This window comes from Euprymna scolopes, chromosome 46 (genome assembly GCF_053919585.1).
Source record: "Euprymna scolopes isolate OS-2025 chromosome 46, ASM5391958v1, whole genome shotgun sequence".
Lineage (NCBI taxonomy): Eukaryota > Metazoa > Mollusca > Cephalopoda > Sepiida > Sepiolidae > Euprymna > Euprymna scolopes.
This window is the reverse complement of record NC_136527.1, coordinates 49,140,381-49,155,405: the sequence shown is the minus strand read 5'-3', so window position 1 is coordinate 49,155,405 and position 15,025 is coordinate 49,140,381. Positions and strand designations below refer to the sequence as shown.

Genomic DNA, 15,025 nt, shown 5'->3' with positions numbered 1-15,025 from the left:
TGGAGGTACTTGCATACTCCATCATGTCTCGCTGTATAGTAGCCGTCCCCTAGAAATTTGCAACTTGATATCAGATGACCAACACTTTCTAATCCTGTATGGCAGAACCTGCATTTATTGTCATTACTGATCCCTCCTGTATGTGTTTTCATATGACGAAATCAAGGAGAATTCCATGCAAAAGAACAACATACTCCACAATAATGGGGTTTGAGTGTTTTTATTTCATTTAATTTGTTTTTGATGGGATAGGCCATTCTGCGCAATATCAAACATTCTCCCATTAATTTACTCAAATCGAGGGATCTTTTAAATAGTCTACCTATTCCTGTAAAAGCAATTTATTGTAGTTCTCTTGAACTTAGTTCACAACGTCTAATCACTAGATAGTTTATGAAATTCGTTTTTTTTCTATAATGGCTGGAATGATTGATATCTTCTTATGTTTATGTCGTATATAAGCCCTTGCTATTGTGTTATTTTCTCTTCAGCTGTTAAGGACAGCACCATTAGGGACGCCTTGTATGTGTTTTCATATGAGTCAAAAAAGTTGACCTCCATGCAAAATTAAAACCACATACTTCACAAGAATGTGGTTTCTCTCCCATATGTGTTTTCAGATGACTCAACAAAGTTGACCTCCATGGAAAAGAAACACATACTTCACAAGAATGTGGTTTCTCTGCAGTATGAGTTTTCATGACTCAATAATTGTGACTTCTGTGCAAAAGAAGAACCACATACTTCACATGAATGTGGTTTCTCTCCCGTGTGTATTTTCATATGCCTCAACAAATTTTACTCCTGTGCAAAAGATGAACCACATACTTCACATGAATGTGGTTTGTCTCCGGTGTGTATTTTTATATGCCTCAACAAATCTGACTTCCGTGCAAAAGAAGAACAACATACTTCACAAGAATATGGTTTATATCCCGTATGCGTTTTCATATGCCTCAACAACTCTGACTTCTGTGCAAAAGAAGAACCACATACTTCACAAGAATGTGGTTTCTCCCCTTTATGTTTGGTCATATGACGCAACAACCTTAACTTCCATGCAAAAGAAGAACCACATACTTTACAAGAATGTGGTTTCTCTCTATTTTTTCATTTTTCTTATCATTTTGTTTAAGCCAGGGATGGGGCATCCTACCAGATGCCAAACATACACCTGCTATTTTAGACACTCCAACCGAGAGATCTTTTTAAGATTCTAACCGTCCCTTTAAGTGCAATTGTTTGAATCTCCTTTGCACTTGGTTTACCTGGTATATTTGTAAGATAGTTTGTAAAATTCTTTTTCATAAGTCCGGTTGCTCCTATAATTACTGGAATGATAGAGATCTTTTTAAGGTTCCAGTTTCTTTTCATGTCATACATAAGACCCTGGTATTTAGTAATCTTTTCCCTCTCAGCTCTGTTTAACCCAGCATCATTCGGGACACTAACTTCCACCACGGTTGCTTCCTTCTCCTTCTTGTCCCATATTACAATGTCGGGTTTTATAGCTCCGTTTTCTAGGTATGTGTCTGTAGGGATTGCATAGTAATAGTGGATGGTATATGACTTGTTTCCAACTGTTCTTTCGGGTATATGTTCCCATGTGTGTACATATGACTCAACAAATGTGACTTCTGTGCAAAAGAAGAACCACATACTTTACAAGAATGTGGTTTCTATCCCGTATGTGTGTACATATGAGTCAACAAATGTGACTTCCGTGCAAAAGAAGAACCACATATTTCACAAGAATGTGGTTTCTCTCCTGTATGTGTTTTAATATGAGTCAACAAATGTGACTTCTGTGCAAAAGAAGAACCACATACTTCACATGAATGGGGTTTCTCTCCCGTGTGTATTTTCATATGCCTCAACAAATTTGACTTCTGTGCAAAAGAAGAACCACATACTTCACATGAGTGTGGTTTGTCTCCCGTGTGTATTTTTATATGCCTCAACAAATCTGACTTCCATGCAAAAGAAGAACAACATATTTCACAAGAATATGGTTTCTCTCCCGTATGCGTTTTCATATGACTCAACAAATCTGACTTCTGTGCAAAAGAAGAACCACATACTTCACAAGAATGTGGTTTCTCCCCTGTATGTTTGGTCATATGACGCAACAACCTTGACTTCCATTCAAAAGAAGAACCACATACTTCACAAGAATGTGGTTTCTCTCCCGTATGTGTTGTCATATGACTCAACAAAGTTGACTTCTGTGCAAAAGAAGAACCACATAATTTACAAGAATGTGGTTTCTCTCCTGTATGTGTTTTAATATGAGTCAACAAATGTGACTTCTGTGCAAAAGAAGAACCACATACTTCACATGAATGGGGTTTCTCTCCCGTGTGTATTTTCATATGCCTCAACAAATTTGACTTCTGTGCAAAAGAAGAACAACATATTTCACAAGAATATGGTTTCTCTCCCGTATGCGTTTTCATATGACTCAACAAATCTGACTTCTGTGCAAAAGAAGAACCACATACTTCACAAGAATGTGGTTTCTCCCCTGTATGTTTGGTCATATGACGCAACAACCTTGACTTCCATTCAAAAGAAGAACCACATACTTCACAAGAATGTGGTTTCTCTCCCGTATGTGTTGTCATATGACTCAACAAAGTTGACTTCTGTGCAAAAGAAGAACCACATATTTCACAAGAATGTGGTTTCTCTCCCGTATGTGCTGTCATATGATTCAACAAAGTTGACTTCCGTGCAAAAGAAGAACCACATACTTCACAAGAGTGTGGTTTATCTCCCATATGTACTGTCATATGACTCAACAAATGTGACTTCAGTGCAAACGAAGAACCACATAGTTCACAAGAATGTAGTTTCTCTCTCGTATGTGTTTTCATATGACTCAACAAATGTGACTTCCTTGCAAAAGAAGAACCACATTCTTCACAAGAATGTGGTTTGTCTCTCATGTTTGCTTGCATCTGATTTCACAAAAAGTAAAAATCCAATGAAGTGTATGATGATAGGCACGCTAATAAATTTCACCTTTAAAAAATTTAATGAAGAAATTTATAATTATTTCAAACCTTTTTAAATCATCAATGCAGAAAAGTACTTCTTATCCATTAATGAATTTCTTTTCATTGTTGTAAGTTCTGGAAATATAAAATGAATTTGTAAAAATACATTTCATGTGGTAAAATTGTATTATGTTGTAAGTTCTGCAAATATCCAAAACATTTATTGTTAATGAATTTTTTAAAAAATGAGTATAGTTTTATTAAATACTGGTTAGTTACCAAAATTATTTTTTTAAATTTAACTAAAAATAATTACGTTTTTTTCATTTTGTGGGTGAAGTTTGATTATTCATATTATTTGGATTCTTCTATTTCAAAATATTTAACTAAAATCTTTACGTTTCTTCATTTTAGAGATGAGGATTCATTATTCATATTATTTGGATTCTTCAGAATAGTGTTCTCATCTTGGGTATTATTTTCCCAACGTTTCTATGTTATCTCTGAATATCGACGTTCTTTGGGTCATTTATGGCTGTATATAATGTTTTTAATTTTTTGATACTTTCATATTATTTGGATTCATCTATTTCAAAATATTTAACTAAAAATCTTTATGTTTTTTCGTTTTAGAGATGAGGATTGATTATTCATATTATTTTCATGTGGTAAAATTGTATTATGTTGACTTTTATAAAATATCCCAAACATTTATTGGTAATGAATTTTTCAAAAATGAGTATAGTTTTATTAAATACTGGTTAGTTAACAAAATTATTTTTTTAATTTAACTAAAAATTATCACGTTATTTTTCATTTTGTGGATGAAGTTAGATTATTCATATTATTTGGATTCTTCAGAATAATGTTCTCATCTTTTTCATAATGTTTCTATTTTACCTTCCATCTTATTCAGGTGTTTTTTGTCGAATCTTTCCCTTGAACTAAGAAATCTTTACATAATTCTGAATTGAACCGTTTATTTAGTATATGAGATTAACATGCTCTTGGATTGTTAGTGATGATGGATTAAAAATTCCCAAGTAATTTTTAATTCTATTTTAAATCTCACTGAGGATTGAAACTTCAACATTCAGGAGTATGGAACTTCCAACTGAATTTACCTAGAACTCTAACAATAACACTATGGTGCTAGCAGACAATCCTAGTATGAATTTGCGGAACTATTTTGTTTCTAGACACTTTTTATTACTTATTACTAAATATATACATACATATATAATATATATATATTTATATTTTACCATTATTTATAATAAATGGTTCCTATATAGTGTTAAATATAATATAATATAATAAATGGTTCCTACATCGTGTTAAATACTATACTAGGTATGCTTAGTAGTTGATCATCATCCGGAATATGCACTGTTCCCTTAAACCAGATTACGCTTCATTGTTCACCTCCATCTATAATTTCTTCTTTATCACATAACTAGCCTGTGTACCCAGCGTTGCCCGGGTGTTTGTAGGTGTGTGTTGAGGAGAAAAAAAAATTAAGTTGTAGTAAGCAGGTAAGCTCGGACCAGTGACACACAGGCCGAAAAGAAAGTCGAGGTGTGTGTAAAAGTGTTGGTTTAGCAAACAAACAAAAAAGGAAAATTCCGAGCACAGAAAAGGGGTAGTAGGCAGCCAGGCTGAAACCTGTACTGTGATGGAGGAAAAGAAAGTGAGAAAAACGTAACATGTTAGCTGTTTTGCCTATCGGAAGTGACATAGGTATAAATTAAAGCTAGACAATCAGAAGAGTTGAGAATATATCAGCGAAAAAAGTGACCCCTCCCTTTAGAAAAGTGCCCAGTTGAGAGTGAAGTAATTAATGTTTTTAGCCAATTTGTTGATATTTCTTGTTCGAAGAGTACAGCTTCAAAATGATACCTCTCATGAAAATCTGTTGCCTCTGTTAAACGTTTTGGCGAGACATACATACATACATACATTTACACAGATTTTTGCCACTTATAACAATCTCTTCACATATTACAGCTTTTCAATGTTTCGAAAGAAAGTTGAGGTGTGTGTAAAAGTGTTGGTTGAAAAGGAAAATTGCGAGCACAAAAACTGGTAGTAGCCAGCCAGGCTCAAACCTGTACCACAAAGGAGGAAAAGAAAGTGAGAAAAACATAACATGTTAGCTGTTGTGCCCATCGGAAGTGACATAGGTATAAATTAAAGCTAGACAATCCAAAAGAGTTTATAATATATCGGCGAAAAAAGCGACCCCTCCCTTTAGAAAAGTGCCCAGTTGAGGGTGAAGGAATTAATCTTTTTGGCCAATTTGTTGATATTTCTTGTTCGAAGAGTACAGCTTCAAAATGATACCTCTCATGAAAATCTGTTGCCTCTGTTAAACGTTTTGGCGAGACATACATACATACATACATACATTTACACAGATTTTTGCCACTTATAACAATCTCTTCACATATTACAGCTTTTCAATGTTTTTTCTAATTTTACTGTTAGTGAATGACTGTTAATAAATGACATGATTTTTCCATACTATATTCCGTCGATAAAGCGCTTCGGATAATCACACATTCATAGCCATGTATTGTTATTAGTACACATTGCTTTTGCTCAGCGTTGTAGAAAACAGACTATTTGTTAACATTATTGTGAGAATTGAAGTTTAGATAATGGCTACATATTTAAGAAAATTAAGAAATATTTTTTACAAAGAAGTCACCACTTATCAAGGCCCGGAAGCCACTAGAGGATAAGGGTTAATAAGCGTACACTGGTCAATGTTGTAATAATTGTTAGCAATGGAAATTTGGTAAATTGAATTACTGAAGGGGAACAGTACATCAAGAACTTGTTTACGTTGGACTTGAATACGACCATATTATTACTACTTATTCATGTATACATATATACAATTAATGGTTCCTACATCATATTAAATACTATTGTAGCATCTGACGCCCGCTAGTACATGCAGAGACTACTTCTCACAACTTCGAGATTTGAAATTCATTGACTTCCTGGCTTGTCCAATCACAAGCCAGCTCTCAGCCACATGACTGAGTATATAGAAAACGAAATCACAAAGTTTTAATTCTTTTTCTCGTTGGTCTGCCTATCAGCAAACATCGCTTGGGGCTGGACATGATTATTACAAGCTAGCTATATCTCTCTTCAAACACATTTATTCCCACGGGCATTCTTTGACATATTAAAGAACCTACAACACACACTCACGGCAACACATCAACGCACTGATATTAAAGAACTTACAACACACACTCACGGCAACACATCAACGCACTGATATTAAAGAACCTACAACACACACTCACGGCAACACATCAAGCACTGATATTAAAGAACCTACAACACACACTCATGGCAACACATCAACGCACTGAGTACAACACAAGCTTCTCTTCAAACTACTACTTGCTTCCACATACTGTTTCCAAACAAACATTCTTTACCATGCTAAAGAACATACATCAAAACAACTCGCACTCACGCATGACAACAAGTCTTTGCCCTTTCTTCCTCTTTTAACAGCTTTCTTTGTTCCAGTAACTACTAGATATAAACATGTACGCAAACACTGAACTCCCTTACTAATACGGTTCTCTCTTCTTCTACCAAAGCTACTAACGAAAATGGCAAAGAAAGATTGTTTATTAAAATGTTAAAATAAGACTTCCTTTCGTTGTCTTAATTACAAACTAAACTATACTATAGTTAATCAATGGTTCCTATATCATGATAAATACTATACTAGGTATACTTAATAGTTGATCATCGAATATGCACTGTTCCCTTCAGCAGATTATGCTTCATTGCTCACCTCCATCTATAATTTCTTTTTTATTACATAACTAGCCTGTGTACCCAGCGTTGCCCGTGTGTTTGTAGGTGTATGTTGTGCAAAACAAATGAAGTTGTAGTAGGCAGGCAGGCGCAGACTGGTGATGCAAAGGCAGAAAAGAAAGGAAAATTGCGAACACAAAAAAGTGGTAGTAGGCAGGCAGGCAAACCTGTACCGCGAAGGAGGAAAAGAAAGTGAAAAAATGTAACGTGTTAGATGTTGCGCCCATCGGAAGTGACATAGGTATAAATTAAAGCTAGACAATCCAAAAGAGTTTATAATATATCGGCGAAAAAAGCGACCCCTCCCTTTAGAAAAGTGCCCAGTTGAGGGTGAAGGAATTAATCTTTTTGGCCAATTTGTTGATATTTCTTGTTCGAAGAGTACAGCTTCAAAATGATACCTCTCATGAAAATCTGTTGCCTCTGTTAAACGTTTTGGCGAGACATACATACATACATACATACATTTACACAGATTTTTGCCACTTATAACAATCTCTTCACATATTACAGCTTTTCAATGTTTTTTCTAATTTTACTGTTAGTGAATGACTGTTAATAAATGACATGATTTTTCCATACTATATTCCGTCGATAAAGCGCTTCGGATAATCACACATTCATAGCCATGTATTGTTATTAGTACACATTGCTTTTGCTCAGTGTTGTAGAAAACAGACTATTTGTTAACATTATTGTGAGAATTGAAGTTTAGATAATGGCTACATATTTAAGAAAATTAAGAAATATTTTTTACAAAGAAGTCACCACTTATCAAGGCCCGGAAGCCACTAGAGGATAAGGGTTAATAAGCGTACACTGGTCAATGTTGTAATAATTGTTAGCAATGGAAATTTGGTAAATTGAATTACTGAAGGGGAACAGTACATCAAGAACTTGTTTACGTTGGACTTGAATACGACCATATTATTACTACTTATTCATGTATACATATATACAATTAATGGTTCCTACATCATATTAAATACTATTGTAGCATCTGACGCCCGCTAATACATGCAGAGACTACTTCTCACAACTTCGAGATTTGAAATTCATTGACTTCCTGGCTTGTCCAATCACAAGCCAGCTCTCAGCCACATGACTGAGTATATAGAAAACGAAATCACAAAGTTTTAATTCTTTTTCTCGTTGGTCTGCCTATCAGCAAACATCGCCTGGGGCTGGACATGATTATTACAAGCTAGCTATATCTCTCTTCAAACACATTTATTCCCACGGGCATTCTTTGACATATTAAAGAACCTACAACACACACTCACGGCAACACATCAACGCACTGATATTAAAGAACTTACAACACACACTCACGGCAACACATCAACGCACTGATATTAAAGAACCTACAACACACACTCACGGCAACACATCAAGCACTGATATTAAAGAACCTACAACACACACTCATGGCAACACATCAACGCACTGAGTACAACACAAGCTTCTCTTCAAACTACTACTTGCTTCCACGTACTGTTTCCAAACAAACATTCTTTACCATGCTAAAGAACATACATCAAAACAACTCGCACTCACGCATGACAACAAGTCTTTGCCCTTTCTTTCTCTTTTAACAGCTTTCTTTGTTCCAGTAACTACTAGATATAAACATGTACGCAAACACTGAACTCCCTTACTAATACGGTTCTCTCTTCTTCTACCAAAGCTACTAACGAAAATGGCAAAGAAAGATTGTTTATTAAAATGTTAAAATAAGACTTCCTTTCGTTGTCTTAATTACAAACTAAACTATACTATAGTTAATCAATGGTTCCTATATCATGATAAATACTATACTAGGTATACTTAATAGTTGATCATCGAATATGCACTGTTCCCTTCAGCAGATTATGCTTCATTGCTCACCTCCATCTATAATTTCTTTTTTATTACATAACTAGCCTGTGTACCCAGCGTTGCCCGTGTGTTTGTAGGTGTATGTTGTGCAAAACAAATGAAGTTGTAGTAGGCAGGCAGGCGCAGACTGGTGATGCAAAGGCAGAAAAGAAAGGAAAATTGCGAACACAAAAAAGTGGTAGTAGGCAGGCAGGCAAACCTGTACCGCGAAGGAGGAAAAGAAAGTGAAAAAATGTAACGTGTTAGATGTTGCGCCCATCGAAAGTGACATAGGTATAAATTAAAGCTAGACAATCCAAAAGAAAATCCGTTGCCTATTGAACTTTTTTGCGAGACATACATATATACATACACACATTTAAACAGATTTTTATCCCTTGTATTATAGATGGTAGAGGGTTGCCCTTTTCCATCCATATATATTCCACCATAACTGATTTTTCTATTTCTCCATATATTACAGCTTTTCAATTTTTTTTTAACCTTACTGTTAGTGAATAACATGGCTCACTATTTAATGCATGCAAGTGTCGAAGGTGAGAGCATCTGCAAAAAGCATGTCATATATATAAACCATAGAAAAAGGAAAAGGATGAGAGGCCTACAGTCAGCCAGGAATGAGCATCGCACAAGCATTGTTTACTCTACCAACCTCCCGGTTCACACTCTCCATCTCTAGCTAGGCACACACATATGATGCAGTATGAGAAAGAGAAAATAAAATTATTTATATTTTTATACAAAAACAAATCAACATCGCAGTCCACACTCTTCATCTTAACAAAAATTGATTGTAAGTTGTATTGTTATCTTTTTCTTTCATCAGTAGCATTTGCTATTGTTATAATGGAGTAGCAGCTATTTTCAAATAGATAAGACGGTGATTACAGGAGGTGGATGGATGATGTAGAGAATTGAAAAAGGCAGTGGGGTCAGTAAGAAGATTGATAAGAGAGAAATCTTTTCTAAGGAAAAAATGTTGGAAAATAGAAAAGACGGTGGCTACAAGAGGTGGGTGGACCATGTAGAGCAGTATTTTAGGGTGACCCGAGCACTGGATGAGGAAAAATATCGGATAGCTCTCTTAACCACATGGGGCCTGGTCGAACAATTCATGACCAGACTCATCTTAGATAATGAAAGTTTAACTTGGGTTGATTTGAAGAGGTCTTTAGAGAACTACTATGGAATTGTCGCAAACCCTAACAAACAAAGTCGAATTAGCAAACGTGAGACACGGTAGGTTAGAAGGGGTACCTGACTATATGCACAGGATAGTTAGATGAGAATAAGGCACTTTTAGTGGGATAGCCCAGAGAAGCAGACTAGTTAAATAACAGGTACTGGGATTCTGTATAGAAGGTCTCAAGGATAGGAAGGTGGAGATGCTTGTGATGAGACACAAGCCACATGATCTTCAAGTGGCTTATCAGAAAGCCTTAGAAGAAGTTAAATGGAGAATCTGGCCTCATCCATACAACGAATATAAACACTATCCCATGGAGGTTTGTAGCAGATACTAGTTGAGGCTATGGGTCTAGCCAGTTCCTGAAGATATGGAGACAGACATAAAAGAGGAAACCAAGTAGAGAGTAGGGGACTAGGATTTAAAACTAGAGAGAAGGAAAGAGGCAGATAATTAGGTGTTACTATTTTTTTGAGGTGGGCAACATACAGAAATTCTGTAAGAACCATATCCAGGGAAACCAGGAGAGCTTCATTCATGCAATGCCACCCAGCTGAATAAGGGTATACCGATGCCATACTTGATAATATGGGCGCATCATATTCTGTTTTGATTAGAATTGAGGGAAAGAATTATAGAAGTCTGGTGGATAGGGGCTCAGAGTTATCAGTAATAAATAGCAGGGTTTTAAGCACTTTGACAGAACTGCAAAGAATCAATGTAGTCAATGTTTCAACACTTTGCTTTGACGGATCTAAATTTGAATTGTGGCAGGTGAAATTCCTGGTGTATTAAAGATACGAAAACTACACAAACTTATTCAATCTTCACAAGAGAATCCTAATGATACTGAATTTATCAAAAAGTATGTGACTGTTTTTGCAGAACTGATTCAATGCTTAGGCGACAGAAGTCTGTCTCTGATTATAAGAGATGCCTTGGATGATGGACCTAAAGCATTGAACATATTAAGAGAAATTCTTAATCAAAAGGGAAACCAAAAATGATATCTCAGAACTAACGTCTCTAAAATGTATGGAAGACAAGACGATTACTATGTTAAAAGGGCAAAAACCTCAGCAAATGAATTAAAACTCTTAAATCGAATATTTTGCAACATTCAATTAAAATTTAACAATTAAAATTTAACAATAAAAATTTAACAATTAAAATTTAACACTCCATAATTATTTAATAGAACAAGAATTAAGGCAGTGTCCCATAGAGGTGTGTATGCATACCAAAAATATGTGTAATAAATACTTGATTTTGGTGTTTTGGGTTGACAATATATTGCCTACAACAATTTTGAGACAACATTTTAAAAGATGTTAAAAAATAAGTTAAACAAAAAATGTGTGTAATAAATACTTGATTTTGGTGTTTTGGGTTGCCGATATATTGCTCACAACAATTTTGAGACAACACTTTAAAAGATGTTAAAAAATAAGTTAAACAAAAAATATGTGTAATAAATACTTGATTTTGGTGTTTTGGGTTGACGATATATTGCTCACAACAATTTTGAGACAACACTTTAAAAGATGTTAAAAAATAAGCTAAACAAAAAATTTAAAATGACCAATCTTCGACAATTGTCATAGTTCCTCGGTATAATGTTTACCTGTGAAAATGAAACTATAACAATGAACCAATCATGGTACATTGAAAAAATCCTGCTGAAGCAAAACAAGTCCTTCATTATCCAAAAGGAACAAGCTTACCAGTCATTGATGCCATATAAGCCCCACTTGGGTCAGCCAAATACTTGCTAAACTTAGATCTGAAATCAGGGTACAGACAGGTAAAATTACTGTATTTGGATAATATTTTAATATCCTAAGATACTATGGAAAGTCACTTAGATCACATAGATAGGATACTACTAGCCAGTTTACATAAGTACAAGCTCAGGATGAAAGCTATCAGTGTGGGGTTTAAGGAGAAGTACAGAATTTGGGGTTCAAATTAGTGAATGGGATATATAGCCCGAACTGGGCAAAGTTAAATCGATAAAATCCCAACTCCAACTCGTGTGAGAAAAGTCAGAGCTTGAATTGGTATGACATCATATTATTTCTTTGGTATGACATCATATTATGTTATTGGTATAACGTCATATTCTGAAAAAATTTTCTGAGATTGCCGATCTAATGATCTAATGATGAAATATGTGGTGTTTAAATGTGACATCACATGTCATTTTGCCTTTGATAGCCTAAAACCGAAGCTCACAGATATGGTTATACTGGCTTATCCTGATGGTGAGGACTACAAAATGCACACAGATGCCCCAATCATGCGATTGGAGCATATTTGTCACAAATTTTGCGTCACAGATTTTATTGATTTGACTTCGTCAAATGCTGGCTATATACCCCATTCACAGGAGAGATGTTACGAGCCTGTCTTTGTTTTATCGTTACTTCCATGACAAGTGCTCGTTTTAGCTCCAATCCTTGGTCCCCCCTCGCCGATCGTTCACGAAAAACACCTGTCTAGCCGAAACCACCGTCAAAAAATTTCCCCACTCTTTATCTGTGTCAAAACCAAAACGTAAATTCCATGAATAATGCTTCTTTCTTAGAAGTGCATGCCTGTGGAACTCTGTTCAGTCTGCCTGTTTCCCACCTGACTACAACATGGATGTCTTCAAGTCCAGCATAAACAAATTCCTGATGAACCGCCCCCTTAAGTAAGACACTTTATCAAATCTCAATACTAACATACTCTACACGCAATAACTCTTATCCCGAGTGTCTTTCGGGCCTTGATAAGTGGTCACCACCTTGTAAAAAAAAATGATCTGTAATCTGAGCGAGGGTAATGATGTTAAAAACAAATTTGCTTCTTATTTCATAAACTTAGTGATATGCAAACGAGATGGTACTTGAGAAGGAAGGACGCTGTGTGTGTGGACGTCTAGTCGAGAAAATGAGGATCCTGGTAGAAATAGATGATAGAAATTATTGAATCATTTAGTTTGAGCCAAACTATTGATAAGGTTATATGTACCGTCACACCTTAAAAACAAGTGGTAGTATAATACCAGGACAATAAAGGTCGTGGAAAAGACGTTTTATACCATTTAGCAAAAATATTTCTGGTGGTGTTTATTTAAGGAGGCGAATGAATACGTAGGAAATGTATCCTGTCCCAAACCAGAGATCTAATGAAGCAACAACCTCAAATGCAGAAGTGCAATCTGCCTCCTTTTCCTTTCATAAAACTAGCATTGGATATTTTCAGGCCCAAAGACACTTTTGGGTAACCAGTACATAGTGATTTTCATTGATATCGTATATTGGTTGGCTGGAGACTTTTGTGGTATCTTATAAGAAACCAGAAACGGTGGTGCATCTGTTGTTGGATAAAATTCTCCTCAGATTTGGGCAACAATTCAGCTGTTAACAGATAATGTAAACTAAGTGATGAAGAAGGCATTGAAGAACCTCAAAATAATCATGTAACAACATCAGTTTATCACAATTTCTTAATTGAAAGATTTCATAGAATGATGCATGACAGTTAAGCAATATATATATATATATATATATATATATATATATATATATATATATATATATATACATACATATATATATATATACATAAACCAAATGTTGGCAGCTGTCAGATTTCATGTGAGCGAAATGACAAAATTATCAAAATTATCACCATACTACTTGCTCTACAACAGAGACGTGATCCTGCCATTAGATAATACATTAATGCCTTGTAGAGTATACTATGGTGATGAGCAACACGACATCGTTCTAAAAGAGATGAACGGATCTTTTACTTTAGTAAGGGATAACATTCAGGAAGTTATGAAAAATTGATAGAGAACAAGAATAAGAAAATAAACTCAGTAGATTTTAAAATTGGAGATCTGCTTTATTATAAGAACCACAGAAGTTGCATGTGGAACATTTGTGGGCAATGTCACTTAAGGAAAGGTCAATGAGCCGGATAGTGATTGAGCCACAAAACCAGCTGATATCTCAATTTACCAAAACGGCTTTCAGGCAGTCCCTCCCCCAAATATTACTGTGTGGCCAGAAAGTGGGCGCTCATTTTACATTAAATTTATATAGAAAAGTGATCCTCACTTTTTGAAAAAATAATTTCTTCATGTCATAAAAACTAATTCTATGCATCACTTTTGAAGTATTTATTCATTTTCAGCATCCTTGAAAATCTATAAAAGTCGTCATTGTAAAGAATATTTGTAATTTTTAAAGATTTTAGACATTGACCTTTTTCATGTTTAAGTCATTAACGAAAAAAAAATTGATTTTTTTAAACTTGTGAAACAGTTAAAAACATATAAAATTTATAAAATTATTATCTTTTTCTTTTTAGAAAACTATTGTTTGTATTGAATTTTTTAAATGATTAAGTCAATATTGAAAACAAAAACAATCGGCAGCAAAAAATTTTCAACGATAAATCAACATTTTCATTAGGATTATACACATTGACCATTTTTTTTTATGTTTAAGTCAGTATTAAAAATAAAATCTGATAAATTAGTGACCATTCGATAATAATCCGATGAAAAAAAGATGAAAATAAAAAAATACACATACGTTCGCCATGTAGTAATACTTACGTTTTTGTTTTATAATCTGATTTCGATTAACTTTATCTGCTTTTATAAAGGAAACGATTTTTCAAATGTGATTAACTTTACAAGCTCAACTTAACATTCAAGATGACGAACGGAAGAGCAAGTTCGCAGAAAATAAAATTGAAGAGGAAAAATAAAAAAGAAATCATTTCAAAAAAGAGACGATTTCTTTAGTGACACGGATAAAATTAATATTATTTTATTTAACATTTTAATATTTACATGAGAGAGAACAGATTACAAGTTTTATTTTTATTAATTCTCTAATTCGTTAATGGCGGAAACTGATAGGTGAACATATTAATTCTCTAATTCGATGCACGATAGTTTTTAAAGCCGCCTTTTCGTATTTTTTTTTTTTTTTTAGATTCCTGTTTTTTTTTTAATTGTTTTGGAAACATTTAGGCCTAAAGTTAATCTGGTGCTTGTGCAGTTTACTAAACACATTAAAAATGAAGATATTGGTGAACATACTGA

General features: G+C 34.5%; 1 protein-coding gene across 1 annotated transcript; it reads right to left on the bottom strand.

Moving 5' to 3' along the window:
- Positions 1-204: 204 nt before the first annotated feature.
- LOC145271409 (uncharacterized) lies at positions 205-14,632 on the bottom strand. Its single transcript, XM_080126941.1, has 2 exons — positions 14,531-14,632; positions 205-3,134 (listed from the first exon to the last, which is right to left on the bottom strand). The coding sequence occupies exon 2, from the start codon at positions 2,958-2,960 to the stop codon at positions 1,680-1,682; it is 1,281 nt and encodes a 426-aa protein (XP_079983067.1). The 5' UTR covers positions 2,961-3,134; positions 14,531-14,632; the 3' UTR covers positions 205-1,679.
- Between the last annotated feature and the right edge of the window lie 393 nt (positions 14,633-15,025).

Bases quoted from the DNA above. Each gene is read 5' to 3' on its own strand.
- LOC145271409 (XM_080126941.1), bottom strand. From the start codon at position 2,960: ATGCAAGCAAACATGAGAGACAAACCACATTCTTGTGAAGAATGTGGT.